Source organism: Lampris incognitus, chromosome 11 (genome assembly GCF_029633865.1).
Source record: "Lampris incognitus isolate fLamInc1 chromosome 11, fLamInc1.hap2, whole genome shotgun sequence".
Lineage (NCBI taxonomy): Eukaryota > Metazoa > Chordata > Actinopteri > Lampriformes > Lampridae > Lampris > Lampris incognitus.
The window spans coordinates 57293138-57307429 of NC_079221.1; the positions used below are offsets into that span (position 1 = coordinate 57293138).

Consider the following 14292-nt stretch of genomic DNA (forward strand, 5'->3'; position numbering starts at 1 on the left):
ATTTGACCTAGCAGTCCACTGGTGTCTGTTACTTTGAAATTATGAAACTGTTACAATTTCAAGTCACTAAAATTCTCAAACTTCTAGAGTTCTCTGCTGTATCTGTATTCTGTTGGGTCACTTTTATATAGCTTCTGTGGCTTTGACCCTTGACCTCTCTGCTATCAGTTGCTTGTAATGCTAGTGACCCAGAAAATAAAGCTTATTCTACCATTACTGGGATTGTAAACTACCCCATTTAAGAGCAAGGGCTTTCATGCTTAAGATGTAAACATTTTGCTACTGTTCTTTAGCATACATGTATGTATATTGCACCTTTATAGTTTACAACATTGTTGGTCCTTACCAAGCATCTCAGTAACTGTGACAGTTCCTGGTACTTCAGCAGGCTCTCCAGAGCCACCGGCATTGCAGGCCATCACACGGAACTTGAACTCCTCTCCTTGAGGCATACTGGTCAGTGTATATTCACAGATCATAGAAGGTGTGGTGTTGCACTTAATCCAGGCCATGGTGCCGACCTTTTGCATCTCAATAAGGTAGCCGTCCACTCTGGCATCTCCCTCATCATCAGGTGGACTCCAGGCCAGAGACACTGAGGACTTGGTGGTGTCTGTGATTCTTGGATTCTGAGGGCATCCAGGTGGATCTGAGGAAACAATGAAAAAATTTTCAGTACTGCTGGCAGCAGCTTCATAACAGACACATTTAAGAGACTTTGATCTTTTTGAAAATTATGCAGAGATTATTAAGTATAGAAAAGACTAATGACAATTGGGAATCACTCGATTTGTTGCGCTTAAATACTAAACAAGTCCCCTAACTGTGAGCCTCAGCTTATTCTTCTCATGTTATTTGCTCTGGATAGGAGGGACCACTGAATGCATAGAATCAAAATGCAAATAATGTAGTGTTTTATCAATAAATGAAAGATTTTTATATGATTGATTTTTCACCGATGGGATCTGTAGCCACGGCTGGTTTGGAGAGCAGGCTTGGTTTGCTCATTCCTCTGGCATTGATGGCAGTGATTCGGTGTTCATACTCCAGGCCCTCAATCAAGCCGGTGGACCTGTATCTGGTCATGGTGACAGGGTTCTTGTTGGCACGCACCCATCTGTCTGACCGGACTTCTTTACGTTCTATGATGTATCCAGACACTTCAAGACCACCGTCCTCCTCTGGCGGGTTCCAAGCTACAGTCATGCTATCACGAGACACATCAGACACTATGGGTCTGCCAGGAGGTCCAGGAACATCTGTGGAGGACGGAATAACATGTTCTCATCACCATACCATCTCATCTGTGCCTTAGAGACAGGGGGTTATGATTGTAATTGTTAAATTGGTTGTCATGCCACTGTGGTTCTGACCACTGATGTCATTCTTCTTGGCTCATGCTTGCAATGTTGGTGATCTAGGACTTGGAAGTCCTAGGTCCTAAGCTTTTTGAACTGTTCGACTCATTGGAAGACAATATTGTCAGCTAAATTACTATAATATAAAATATCCCGATGGACTCTACAGTTCTTCAGTAGGATATCAGATATATTGGCATGATACAGTCATTGAGAGATTAGACCAAAACAAAAAACTATGATTCAATATGTTTACGAATATAGAAATGTTTTGTTATTTCAGACTTTATTACCATATTGGCTTTGTGAGTCATACAGGTTAAACCTGTTTTAGTTTACACCTGATCCCACAGTAATTCCTTACTAGTAATAAGTGCCAGCTAAATGTGTGTATTTAGGAAGAAAGGGGTTCTTACTCTTGAGGCTCTTGCACATCACAACCTCAGACTGCAGGAACTCTCCAGTGCCGTAGCGATTCACAGCGGCTGCGCGGAACACATACTCATCTCCCTCGATCAGGTTCTCAAACTTGAATGTAGGTCTGCTGACAGAGTCACAGATGGGGACCCAGCCGGGCCTGTGGGCGTCGCGCTGCTCCACCGCATAACCGCTGATGGGAGCTCCGCCATCTCTAACTGGAGGATCCCAACTACAGGTAACAGAGGTGGCGTCAATCTCATCAAATCTGATTGGTCCCGTTGGTTCATCAGGTTTGGCTGGGAAGAAAAAGGCCAACATTATAATGTTGATCTAGTTTTGGTGAAAAGTAAGAAGATACAGTGTCATATTCAACTGGCTTTTACAGTTCAACTTGGGTGTCTGGAAAGGAGCATCACTTCTTCAGCTCTGCTAAATTGTAAATGCAATCCTTGCTATTGATTGCAAGTAATACCAGCGATCTAGGAACTGAAGCTCATTTTACTGTCGCTTAAAACTCACTCCGAGCTTCAGCTAAATGCCTAAAATGTACAGAGATGTGAATTGAGCTCTCTGGGAGGATGAAAACAAAGACAAACAGATTTCAAGAGAGGGAAGTTCCCTACATAGGACGATGACTTTGATGACCACAGTGGTCACTCCGGTGGCATTCTTCACTTCCAGAGTGTAGTCTCCTGTGTCATCGATGGTGGTGTCTGACATGGTGAGCTTGGAGAACTTTCCAGTGCTCTGGATCTTGATGCGGTCTGTAACCTTCATCTTGTTATCAGCAAAGTACCAGGAGCAGACAGGCGGAGGTCTGCCAATGATCGGCAGATCCAGCTCAAGTGTTTTACCAGCAAGGACATTGACCACCTTCTGAGGAATGCTGGACAGGTCCACCACAGGCATGACTGTTTGAGAAAGTCAAAGACATTAATATGTATATGCATACAACTGCCTACACTAATTATTGTGGGAGTGATATTGTATATGTCACATATTATGTTATGTTTATTTCTATACTGCCACAAAAAAAGTCACAGTATGTGAAGTATATTTATACGGTAAACTATTAATGTGTCCTTGTGTCTCACCTCTTTGTTCCTTTACTGTGATGGCTGTAACAATCTCTTTGGGTTCACTGGCTCCTCTGCTGTTGACAGCTCTGATTCTGAACAGATACTGCTCATTCTCATTCAGTTTCTCAATAGTGTGTTCAAAGTCAATGGTCTTCATTGTGGCTACCTTCATCCACTTGTCAGTACCGAACTTACAGGCCTCGATAACGTAGCCTGTCAGCCTACTGCCGCCATCGTGCTCAGGCTTTTCCCATCCCAGAGTGACTGTTGTCTTAGTAACATCCACCATCTCTAGTTTGTGTGGAGGTTGAGGCACCTCACATACCAAGATGACATCTGGGGTTTCACAGGGCTCACCCACTCCATAGATGTTCTCTGGGAGGACTCTGAAATAGTACAGCATGCCTTCCATCAGACCGTCAATCTTGAAGGAAGTCTTGCTGCACTTAGAGGTCACAGTTTTATAGGCCCTCATGGAAGCCTCGCGTCTCTCAATGATATAATTGTTGACGGGTGCTCCACCGTCCACAGTAGGGGCATCCCAGGAGATGGTGGCAGACTCCTTGGTCAGCTCCTTAATCTTGATTGGTCCAGTTGGCCCAGGAGTATCTAAAGGAGAAAAACGTTCATTGTTAAGTCGTTAAATCAAGTCTCGAAGTCTCTAGGCTCTGAAATCAGCTGCCTGAGAAGCTCAGGCAGGAAAGATCAGTTTCATTGCTCAGAGTGCGGCAGAAGGATGTGTGCTCTGAATGGCTCTCCCTGCTCACAACCTCTTTCAGAAAGACCAAGTGGCACTACTACGAGGACAAATATTGAGGTTTCTCCACCTGGCGTCAGAACTGAAGAAGCCGTCTCTATGAATGGCTAAACATCTCCAAACTGAAAACTAAAGTCCAGTGAATAGATTTACACCTCTTCTGGATGTTTTACTACCTGGATGACTGAAATGAATCTACAAAGACATGCCATCGTTCAGTTAACTTATTTTTAGTCAATCTTAAATTATACCTTACTTGTTTTTATTGTGTCTCTTGATTTTACTGACTCATAGTTTTTTTTATTTTTATTTTTATAGGCATTACACAAAAGAGGTTTATCATGCCACATGACCTCTGAGATGTGTGTTCTCATTTACGACGGAACATTTTGAGTCACTCTGAACAACGGCGATAGTTTAATGTCTAAGAAATATAGGTAATTTTATTTCTTTAGGGTTTACATAATCTTACCATAGATCTTGACAAGAATGTTGACCTCCTGCTTGCCCGCAGAGTTTGTAGCCACCAAGGTGTATTTGCCTGCATCATAGCGGTGCACTTTGTCAATGATGAGAGTGGTGGAGGTGGTGTTGACCTCAATGAAGCCACGGTTGTGAAGATCGACACCAGGCTTGCTCCAAGTAATTGCCGGGGCAGGGCGACCAGTCACAGTAACAAACAGACGCAGTGAGCCACCGGCACGGAGACAAATTGTCTTCTTTAGGTCATCATCCAGCTCAAAGTCAGGAGTTTCTGTGTTCAGGAGGACAGAGATTATTACAAAAATAGAAAAATTCCTCAAAGATGTCACATAGGTTCTTAGCTCACCATCATTATAGTTAATTCTGCTTGCACACCCTTTGAGTGGCTCTATATAAGAGCCTTAGCTAAGTGCATAAGATGTAAATGCAAAATGTTAAAATCTAAAACAGTTTCTGAGTCATGAAGAAGAGGAAGAATATAGTTAAGTACAGAAAAATGTGGACATGATGATTTTTTCAGTAATAGGATGAAGACTTACCAATTCTCTCAACTGGCTCTGTCTCAGCACATGGCTCGCTGAAGTCTCCAGTGCCGTTAATGTTGATGCCAGCCACTCTGAAGCAGTACTTCTTACCAGCAGAGAGACCCGTCACCACATGCTCTGTACCCCTCAGGGTCTTCTCATGAGCCTTGGTCCATTCCTCAGCTCCAGCCTCCTGCATCTCCAGAATGTAGCCAATCACATCGGCTCCTCCGTCCTCCACTGGACGAGACCATGCCAGACTGATGCTGTCAGCGTGGGTGTCGTTGATACGTGGGATGGAAGGAGCAGCAGGGGTGCCTGAAAGGGGAGAAGAGAGGACTGAATGTCCACATATCTGTGATACTGAAAATTTTACTTCCTCAAGTTTAATTACCCTGTACTCCATGTCACAGTAGACAGTAAAATCGGAGCTTATTCTACTATTGCATTATAGCTGCTCTGGATAAGGGCATCTGTGAAATGACTGAGATGTCAATTTTAGATGTAGATAATGCTATTTGAAGTATTTTGAAGTAAATTTTGCATTTTGAAGTAAACTCTTTTCAGCACAAATAACTTTGTTTCTCGAGGCATGTACAATGTATGACCAAATAAGTACTTACATGTGGGCACTCTGCAGACCACATAGAGCGAAACCTCGCTGGCTTCACTCTCTCCAGCCTTGTTGATAGCAGTGACTCTGAACTGGTAGATGTTTCCTTCAGTCAGACCTGACACCTTCAGCGTGGTGTCAAGGTGGTGTCCATCTCTGTTCACCTTCACCCAGCGAGCGCTCTTCCTCTCACGTCTCTCCACCAGGTAATGGATGATCTCACTGCCACCATCGCTCTCTGGCTTCAGCCACTCAATGGTGGCAAAGTCTTTTCCTGATGCCAGGATCTCTGGAGCACCAGGAGGAGAGGGCACGGCTGGAGGAAAATATAATGTGTGTTAATCAAAGGTTAATACAACATTAAGAACAAAGTGCTACTGACTATTATGAACAGAGATCAAATGCATTCTTGGTGGTTAAGATTCCTAACTGAATATTTAATCTTTATCCTCTTCCCAATCTGTTTCCGTCCCACTTGTTTATGTTCTATGTTGGACAATTTTATATTTAGTGTACACTGATGATATTTTAAATGCTAGGCTAATAATAATAATAATTACATTTATATAGCGCTTTTCTAGACACGCAAAGTGCTTATGAATATCTCTTATAAATCCTTATAAATATCTCTTATAAAAACTTATAGACATCTCTTATAAATGCTTATAAATATCTGTTTTATCGCTTTATATGTGATAAAACAGACATCAGCTATTTCAGCACTTAAAACAGAAGACAGAGCCAGATTTGGGATCATAACTACCGGGCAGCAGTTGTACTTACTGAATGTATTTCTGGCGATCATGGGCTCTGACTGCAGGTAGACCCCAGGTCCATACTTGTTGACTCCTCTGACTCTAAACAAGTACTCTGTGTTCTTGAACAATCTGGTGATGTTGCAGGTCAGTTCCTTGCACTCTGCATCCATAACAACCCAGTTGAGCCTGTTGGTGTCCCTCCTCTCCACAATGTAGTGTGTCACGTCATCACCTCCATCCTCCAGTGGTGGCTTCCAGCTCAGACTGCAGGACTCTTCAGTGATTTTGCTGATTTGGATGCTGCCCTCGCACACTCCAGGGGTATCTGAAAGAAGAATGTACTTATTGGAACCATATGTAAATAAAAAATCTTGTGGCTCCATAAACTGAAAATTAATGATATAAAAACATCAGACCTCTAACTCACCAAGCACTTTTACGTTAACCTCAGCAGTCTTGGTTCCGCTGACATTCCTGACAGTAAGGATGTACTTTCCAGTATCGTCCCGATCACAGAACTTGATGATGGCCATGGCTCTAGTGTGGGTGTACTGCAGGTGGTACTTCTCACACAGCTCCAGCTCCTTGTTCCCCTTGGACCAGGAGGCTTTCGGGTCAGGCCTGCCACCCACAGCAGCATCCAGAACAAGGTCAGAACCAGCTCTGACGGTCACGGTGTCAGACAGGAGTTTGCTGTCCAGTTGGGCCTTTGGAGGCTCTGTAAAGCAGGAAAAGGCCGTACTTTGTATAATCTGATTTGTATTTTTTATTTGTCAGAGTGTCTTAGCCTTTGGAGGCTCTGTTGGATAGAAAACATATGCTCTTTGGGACTACCTTCTGATTGTGGGCTATACAAATAAACTTGATGTGATGTGAATAAATTACTATAAACAGTTGTACTATTTGTGATAAAATAAAAATGTGTCCTCTTTTGTTGCTGGATGGTTTTAAGCTATTGTCAAAATGCTGAGACTGAATAGAAATGTACTGTACTTACCGAAGTCAGTCTTGCACTGCACAGAACCAGTAGACTCAGAGGGCAAACTGAAGACTTGATTGGCATTCTTAGCAATGACTCTGAACTCATAGGGCTCTCCCTCCCCCAGGGCGGTGACAGTGAAGAAAGTGTCGGTCACATTAGTATAATTACACTTCAACCAGCGACCTTCACCTGTCAGGGTGTACGGCTTACGCTCGATAATATATCCCACGATAGGGCTGCCGCCATCATTTAGTGGAGAAGACCATTTCAGGGAGACTGTGGATCTGGTAACATTAGTGACTTCAGGCTTACTTGGTGGATCTGAAATGGACAGAAAAAGTTACAAAACACTCACCAGATTAAACAACACAACAGCATAACAGGTCTCAGCACTACAGAATGAGAACGATTTTTCTTTATATGTATATATGTATATTGGATTTCCCCTCCCCCTTTTCTCCCCAATTGTGCCCGGCCAATTACCCCACTCTTCCGAGCCGTCCCGCTCGCTGCTCCGCCCCCTCTGCCAATCCGGGGAGGGCTGCAGACTACCACATGCCTCCTCCGATACATGTGGAGTCACCAGCCGCTTCTTTTCACCTGACAGTGAGGAGTTTCACCAGGGGGATGTAGGGCGTGGGAGGATAACGCTATTCCCCCCAGCCCCGAACAGGCACCCCCGGCCAACCAGAGGAGGCGCTAGTGCAGTGACCAGAACACGTACCCACGTCCAGCTTCCCACCAGCAGACACGGCCAATTGTGTCTGTAGGGACGCCTGACCAAGCCCGAGGTAACACGATCCCCGTGTTGGCAGGCAAAGGAATAGACTGATACGCCACACGGACGCCGTTAATATTCTTTTCTATTCAGTTTTGTTCACTAGGTTCCCCGGGGAGCCTTATCCTCTCAGCTCTTTTTTGAATGCCTTTGGGACAAACATTCCCATGTTGAAGGCAGGACGGTTTTCAAATTTGTGCTATTTACACATCTATAAAATGGATGTAGTATCACTGTACACATTAGTGAAATGGACTGATACTCACCAACAGGGTTCTGAGCCACAGTCCTCTTGGAGGCCTCGCTAGCTTTGCTCAGCCCGGCACTGTTCATGGCGTAGATTCTAAACTGGTACTCCAAGCCTTCAACTAGACCTTCCACTTTGTAGTTGCACTCAAAGCATGGGATTTTGTTTTCCCTCACCCACAGGATGATATTTCTCTCCTTCCTCTCTATCCAGTAGCCTGTCACCTTGCTGCCACCATCATGGTATGGTTCCTCCCATTTGATGTTCATGGTATTGGCGGTAACACCAAAGACTGTGGGTCGTGTTGGTGGGCCAGGAGGTGCTGTGATAAAAATAAGATGCAGTACTTAGTTTGGTCACAGAAAACACATGGCAAAACCACACAAAATAGAACTGTGACTCTTTGTTGTTGGGGCTTGTTTTTAATAAACAATTTAAATGTGAATCATTACTTACATGCTCATTTTGAATCACATTATTCCACTGTAATATTCCTTTAGAAAAATATACTCACTAAAAATATGACATTACATTGCTGCATACTAGTTCAGCTTCAGTACAGACTGGCTTGACGAATTGTACTCACTGAATGGATGCTCAGCAACAATAGTCTCGGACTCGGTGGACTTGCTTACGCCGAATCTGTTTTCAGCACAGATCCTGAAAGTATACTGCATGTACTTGGTCAGGTGACTGACATGAAGAGATGTGCGCTTCACACTGGAATTGACCAGCTGCCAGGCGGTAGAGCCTGACTCACGCTTCTCCACAATGTAGTTGGTAATGTCAGTACCACCATCATCCTCTGGAGGCTCCCAGGCGAGCACACAGGACTCCGAAGTGATGGAGGAAATATCTATAGGTCCACTTGGAGGGCTGGGCCTTCCGATAACATTGACTTCGACAGTGAAGATCTTGGTTCCTGCAACGTTCTCAAGAGTCAGGTAATATTTACCTCCATCTCCTCTCATGGCCTCCTTGACTGAGATGCTGGTTTTATCCTTTGACACTTTGATGGAGACTCTGTCTGAGTTCTTGAGCCTCATCTCCTCCAGCTTCCAGCTCACCTTAGGAGCAGGTCTACCACTGATGGGAACCTCAATGACAAAGGTTTTACCAGACCTGCATGTAATGAGCTGGTTGGTGATCTCACTGAGGTCAGCAGCAGGTTCAATGTGTGGCTCCTTGACCAGCACAGCGGCTAAACTCTCCCTAGGCTGGCTGAAGCCAGCTTCATTTTTGGCCTTTACACGGAAGTCGTACTCATCACCCTTGTTAAGCTTCTCCACCACATGGGTGAGGTTCTTGGTGTTTCCAGCTACGATCCATTTGTCTGTACCCTTGAGTTTAGCCTCAATAACAAAGCATTGGATGCGGCTACCGCCATCATGCTCTGGTTTCAGCCAGCCAAGAGACACAGAACTATCTGTGGTGTCCAGAACATCTAGTCTCTTCGGAGTTGCAGGCTCTGCTGTAGCAATAACAGGCTCAGTAAGCTCAAAGGCCTCACCCAGACCATGCTGGTTCTCCGCTGAGACTTTGAAGAAGTATGGCACTCCTTCCAGCAGGTCTTGGATCTTTAGAATTTGTTGAGTGCATTTGCCACCAGATTGCTGCCAGGTGCGGCGGCTGGCTTCGCGCCTCTCTATGATGTAATGATGAATGCGGGCTCCACCATCATTGAGAGGAGGCTCCCAGATTAGTGTGACTGATCCTCTACTCACTTCCTTAAAGGCCAAAGCCTGTGGAGGTCCAGGGGTATCCATCACCTTGACATTGAAAGTAATGGTCTTATTGCCGCTGGTATTCTCCAGAGTAATTGTGTATTTCCCTGAGTCATTTCTGGTGCAGTTTTCAATTGTCAGTGAACTGTAACCATCAGTAGTTACAATCTCTGACATGTGGCCCAGCTCTCCATCTTCTTTCACCCAGGTGGCTGTGGGAACAGGCTTTCCTCTGAAATGGATGCCCAGACACACTGAGCCACCAGCCTTGATGATATGTGTCTGCTTGAAGCTGGCATCTATGTCAACTTGTGGTGGAGTCAGTCTGTCTACAGCTTGAGCAGATTCTGAAGTCTCCCGTTCCTCACCCTTACCCACATGGTTGACAGCTGCGACACGGAACTTGTACTCAGCTCCAGTCTCCAGACCAGTCACAATGTAAGTTGTCTCAACAGCCAGCTCCTCATTCACTCTCTTCCACTCCTCCGCTTGTCCCTTTATCATCTCAATGATGTAGCCCAAGATCTCCATGCCTCCATCATCTACAGGTTTGGTCCATTCCAGACTGATGGAAGTGTTGGTTGAGTCGGACACACAGACTACTGATGGAGCACATGGTATATCCTTAGGCTCTGCAGCCTTGATGGCCATGGAAATGTTGCTGGGAGCTCCGACACCGGCGTCATTCACAGCCATAACGCGGAATTCATACTCCATATCTTCTGTCAGGTTCAGCACTTTGTGAGCACATTCAGTAATGGGTTTTTTAGTGATCACCTTGTAGAAGCGGACAGTCTTTTTCTCACGCTTCTCCAGGATGTAGTACTGGATGGGGTTTCCTCCATCAGATGTGGGAGGGGTCCAGGCCAGGGTGATGCTCTCTCCTGTCATCTCGGTGGCATCGGGAGTTCCTGGAGCATCAGGAGTAGCTGGGGGAAACGTTTACAGTTAGTTTAGATGCAGTAACCCACCTGGAGAAAATGTAAAAATGTCAGCATCATATTTTTGTGACAAATGTAAATTCAGTGTGACTGGGAACAATATATCATTTTTAGTGGAGTATGTGCATATCAGAAAATTCTTTAATCTTGGAAATGATGATCATCATCAACTCTAAAGACTGATATTCATATTTGAACTTACTGTATTGCATCCGTGCAATAATGGGGCTAGAATCCAAAGGTCTGCCTACTCCAAACTTGTTAACAGCAGAAACCCTGAACTGATACTCATTGGTTTTAATGAGCTTGGTAGCATTGAAGGTGCACTCCTTGCTGTCATCTGACACCAGAGCCCAGGAGATCTTGGAGGTCTCGCGCTTTTCAATGATGTAGTGGGAGACCTCAGAGCAGCCATCATTCTCTGGAGGATGCCAGGACAGGGTACACTTGCCCTCAGAAATGTTGCTGAAAGTGATAGGTCCCACTGGCTCTCCAGGGGTGTCTGAATCACAGCAGCAAAGAATAAAAAATTAACAAGTGGATCTGTTTTAAAACAGCATAATTCGCAGAATTTACTCATCGATTAAAAATTGTGATAAGATTTGAAATCTGACAAAATTGTGTACCTTGGACTTGCACAATGATGTTCTCCTTCTTTGTCCCAGAGCCATTGGTTGCCTCCACGGTGTAAAGGCCACGGTGTGTACGGTCAGCATCCCTTACAAACAGAGTGCTGGATCCAGCCACATTGATGATATCCATCATTTTTTTGGTGACCTCTACACCATCCCTGTACCAAACCACCTTGGGAACAGGGCGACCACTGATGGTCACCTTCAGTCTGATGTTGTCCCCCGCCTTTACTGTGAGACCCTCAAAGTACTCTGGGCCAAACTCAATATTTGGAGAAGCTAGATTGGAGAAGAAATTGGTGAGTCAATGTACTTTATTTTCAGAAGAATGAAACTGAAATAGAGTAATTAACCAAATTTGTTTTTGAAAATGTTTAGTATTATGCTATACTGTAGTGCTATACATTTTACTTGTATTTTGTGTAGTTTAAATTAAGTGAGTCTTAAAGTTTTCATTTCTTGAGGCTGTTATGCACATTGGTAAATCTGTATTTCTACCTAACCGAAACTAAAGTTCATTTGTTCAACACTCACCATTCTCACTTCTGACCACAATGAAGCCAGAAGAGTTGGATGGTGGACTGACAACACCAATAGCATTCCTGGCAATGACTCTGAACTCGTAACGCTCATTTGTAGCTAGGCCAGTGACAGTATACTGGCAGTCATGAACATCGGTCAAGTTAGCCTTGAACCAGCGGCCTTTTCCTTGGCGTTTCTCAAGGTTGTAACCCGTGATCTTGCTGCCTCCATCTCGCTTGGGGGCATCCCATTTCAGGGTCACTGAGTCACTAGTAACGTCAATATAGTCAGGTTGGCCAGGAGGGTCTGAAAAAAGAAAGATTCATCATTTTTACACATTAATCAAAGTATCACAGAAAGGTGAATCAGTTCATCTGGACAAAACGTTGTGGGAGAAACTTTTCATCACTCATCCAAGTGACCTCTTCAGTCTCAATTGACTTCAGGTAACCCCCAACCTTGAACTGATGAAATGATTAAACTTTCTGTGATTTCCTGACCTGGATTGAGCATGAATAAAGACGTTAATCAAAGTAAATCATGAATTATGGATCTTAATTTAAAATAGCCTTGTTGAACATCATTTTAGCAATTTTACAAATGTACTTGGAATTTTAAGTGACATAATCACTGTTCAGAATTTTTTAAAATAATACATACCAACAGGAGAGACGGCCATGGTTGGCTTACTCTCATCACTCATGCGGCTAAAGCCAGCGTCGTTCTGGGCGTACACTCTGAAGTTGTATTCTAGACCCTCAATCAAGCCCAGAATCCTGTATTCCCTCTCAATCACCAGAACAGTGTTGACCTTCTGCCACATGATACTGTTCTTCTCCTTCTTCTCCACATGGTACCCCTGGATTGGCGTGCCACCATCATAAATAGGCTGCTCCCACTGAATAGTCATGCCATCAGTGGTGACATTGTACACCACAGGCTTGCCTGGTGGGCCTGGGGGCCTGAACTGATGCTTGGCAATGACCATCTGTGAGACCAGAGGCTCACTGACACCGTATCTGTTCTCAGCACACACTCTGAACTGGTACTGAACACCCTTAATTAGGTTGGGGACCTTGAACTGAGTTCCCTCAACACTGGAACAGGCCATCTTCCAGTCAGGCTGGGAGGTATCATGCTTCTCCACAGAATAGCTGGTGATGTCTCCGCCACCGTCGTCATTGGGTTCGTCCCAAGAGATCATGATGCTTTCAGCTCTCACCTCATCCAGGCGAATGGGTCCAACAGGCTTTGACGGGGGTCCCAGGGTGATAACATGGATATGGAAAGACTTTCTGTTTACACTGTTGTCCAGTGTCAGTGTGTATTTGCCCTCATTATCCTTCCTCACATTCTTGATCATCAGAGTAGCTTTGTTTTCTGTCTTCTTGAAACGGATCTGATCGCTCTCCTTCAGAGGTAGGTTATCCTTCAGCCACAGAATGGCAGGTCTGGGCTTGCCTTTGTATGGCAGCTCAATGTGCACATTGTGACCAAGGCGTACACTGACGCTACCATCTGGGTAGTCTGCCAGGCACGCCTCAGGTGTGATTATGTAGTCAATCACCTTTAAGGGCCCAACCTCAACAAAGTCGCCCTGTCCCTTCTCATTCCTAGCAGCAACTCTGAAGAGCATGTCTGAGTGCTCCTTAAGTTTCTTCACTTCAAACTCACATTGTCTGCTGGTGCCTCCCAGAGACCACTCTTCTTGATCTTTGAGTCTCTTTTCAATGACATAGTCAGAAATGATGCTGCCACCATCATAATCAGGCTTCAGCCACTGTAGAGTGACAGAGGTCTTGGATGAATCCTTCATAGAAACCTCCTTGACGGGTCCTGGGGTCTCTGTAGCTTTCACTGGCTCAGCTGTATCACATGGACCACCAATACCATTCTCATTCTCTGCCAACACACGGAAGAAGAATGATGTCTTCTCTGAAAGGTCTTCAATGGTATATGTTGTGTCTATGCATTTGCTTGTCACTGCAGAGTAGGCTCTCTTAGAGGAGTCTCTCTTTTCAACAATGTAGTTGGTGACCTCAGCACCACCATCCAGGAGTGGAGGATCCCAGCAAAGGGTGACCCTTCCACGGGTCACATCCTTCAGCACCAGGTTTCTACAGTGAGAGGGGGTGTCCTGGACCTTCACAGAGAGGGTTAGTGTCTTAGGTTCTCCCACGCCGTTCTCAATCTTGACTATGTACTTGCCAGTGTCGAGCCTGGTCACCTCACGCATCACGAGGACAGAGGTGGTGTCTGAATGGTGGAACTCATATTTAGGGTCATTGTTGATGCATTCCTCTCCCTTGCTCCAGGAAACACTTGGAGCAGGTCTGCCCTTCAGAGGAACAGACAGCTCCACATCTTTGCCTGCCTTCACAATGTAATGCGTTCTCATGGCCACATCAGGGTCAACCTGGGCCTCCTCTGTAAAATAATAAAGAACACAAAAAGCACGTCACACAAACCTCACC

At 44.9% G+C, this 14292-nt stretch overlaps 1 protein-coding gene across 1 annotated transcript in view; it reads right to left on the reverse strand.

Moving 5' to 3' along the window:
• Window positions 1-14292, reverse strand: part of LOC130120436 (titin-like) — a 236549-nt gene that overhangs the window by 15552 nt on the left and 206705 nt on the right. The window contains 17 exon segments of the mRNA XM_056288972.1: window positions 347-649; window positions 957-1259; window positions 1775-2074; window positions 2402-2689; window positions 2873-3466; window positions 4087-4368; window positions 4637-4939; window positions 5245-5550; window positions 6018-6317; window positions 6420-6710; window positions 6990-7295; window positions 8019-8321; window positions 8586-10652; window positions 10867-11166; window positions 11291-11575; window positions 11831-12124; window positions 12479-14245. Of these exon segments, the coding sequence (XP_056144947.1) occupies window positions 347-649; window positions 957-1259; window positions 1775-2074; window positions 2402-2689; window positions 2873-3466; window positions 4087-4368; window positions 4637-4939; window positions 5245-5550; window positions 6018-6317; window positions 6420-6710; window positions 6990-7295; window positions 8019-8321; window positions 8586-10652; window positions 10867-11166; window positions 11291-11575; window positions 11831-12124; window positions 12479-14245 (8592 nt within the window).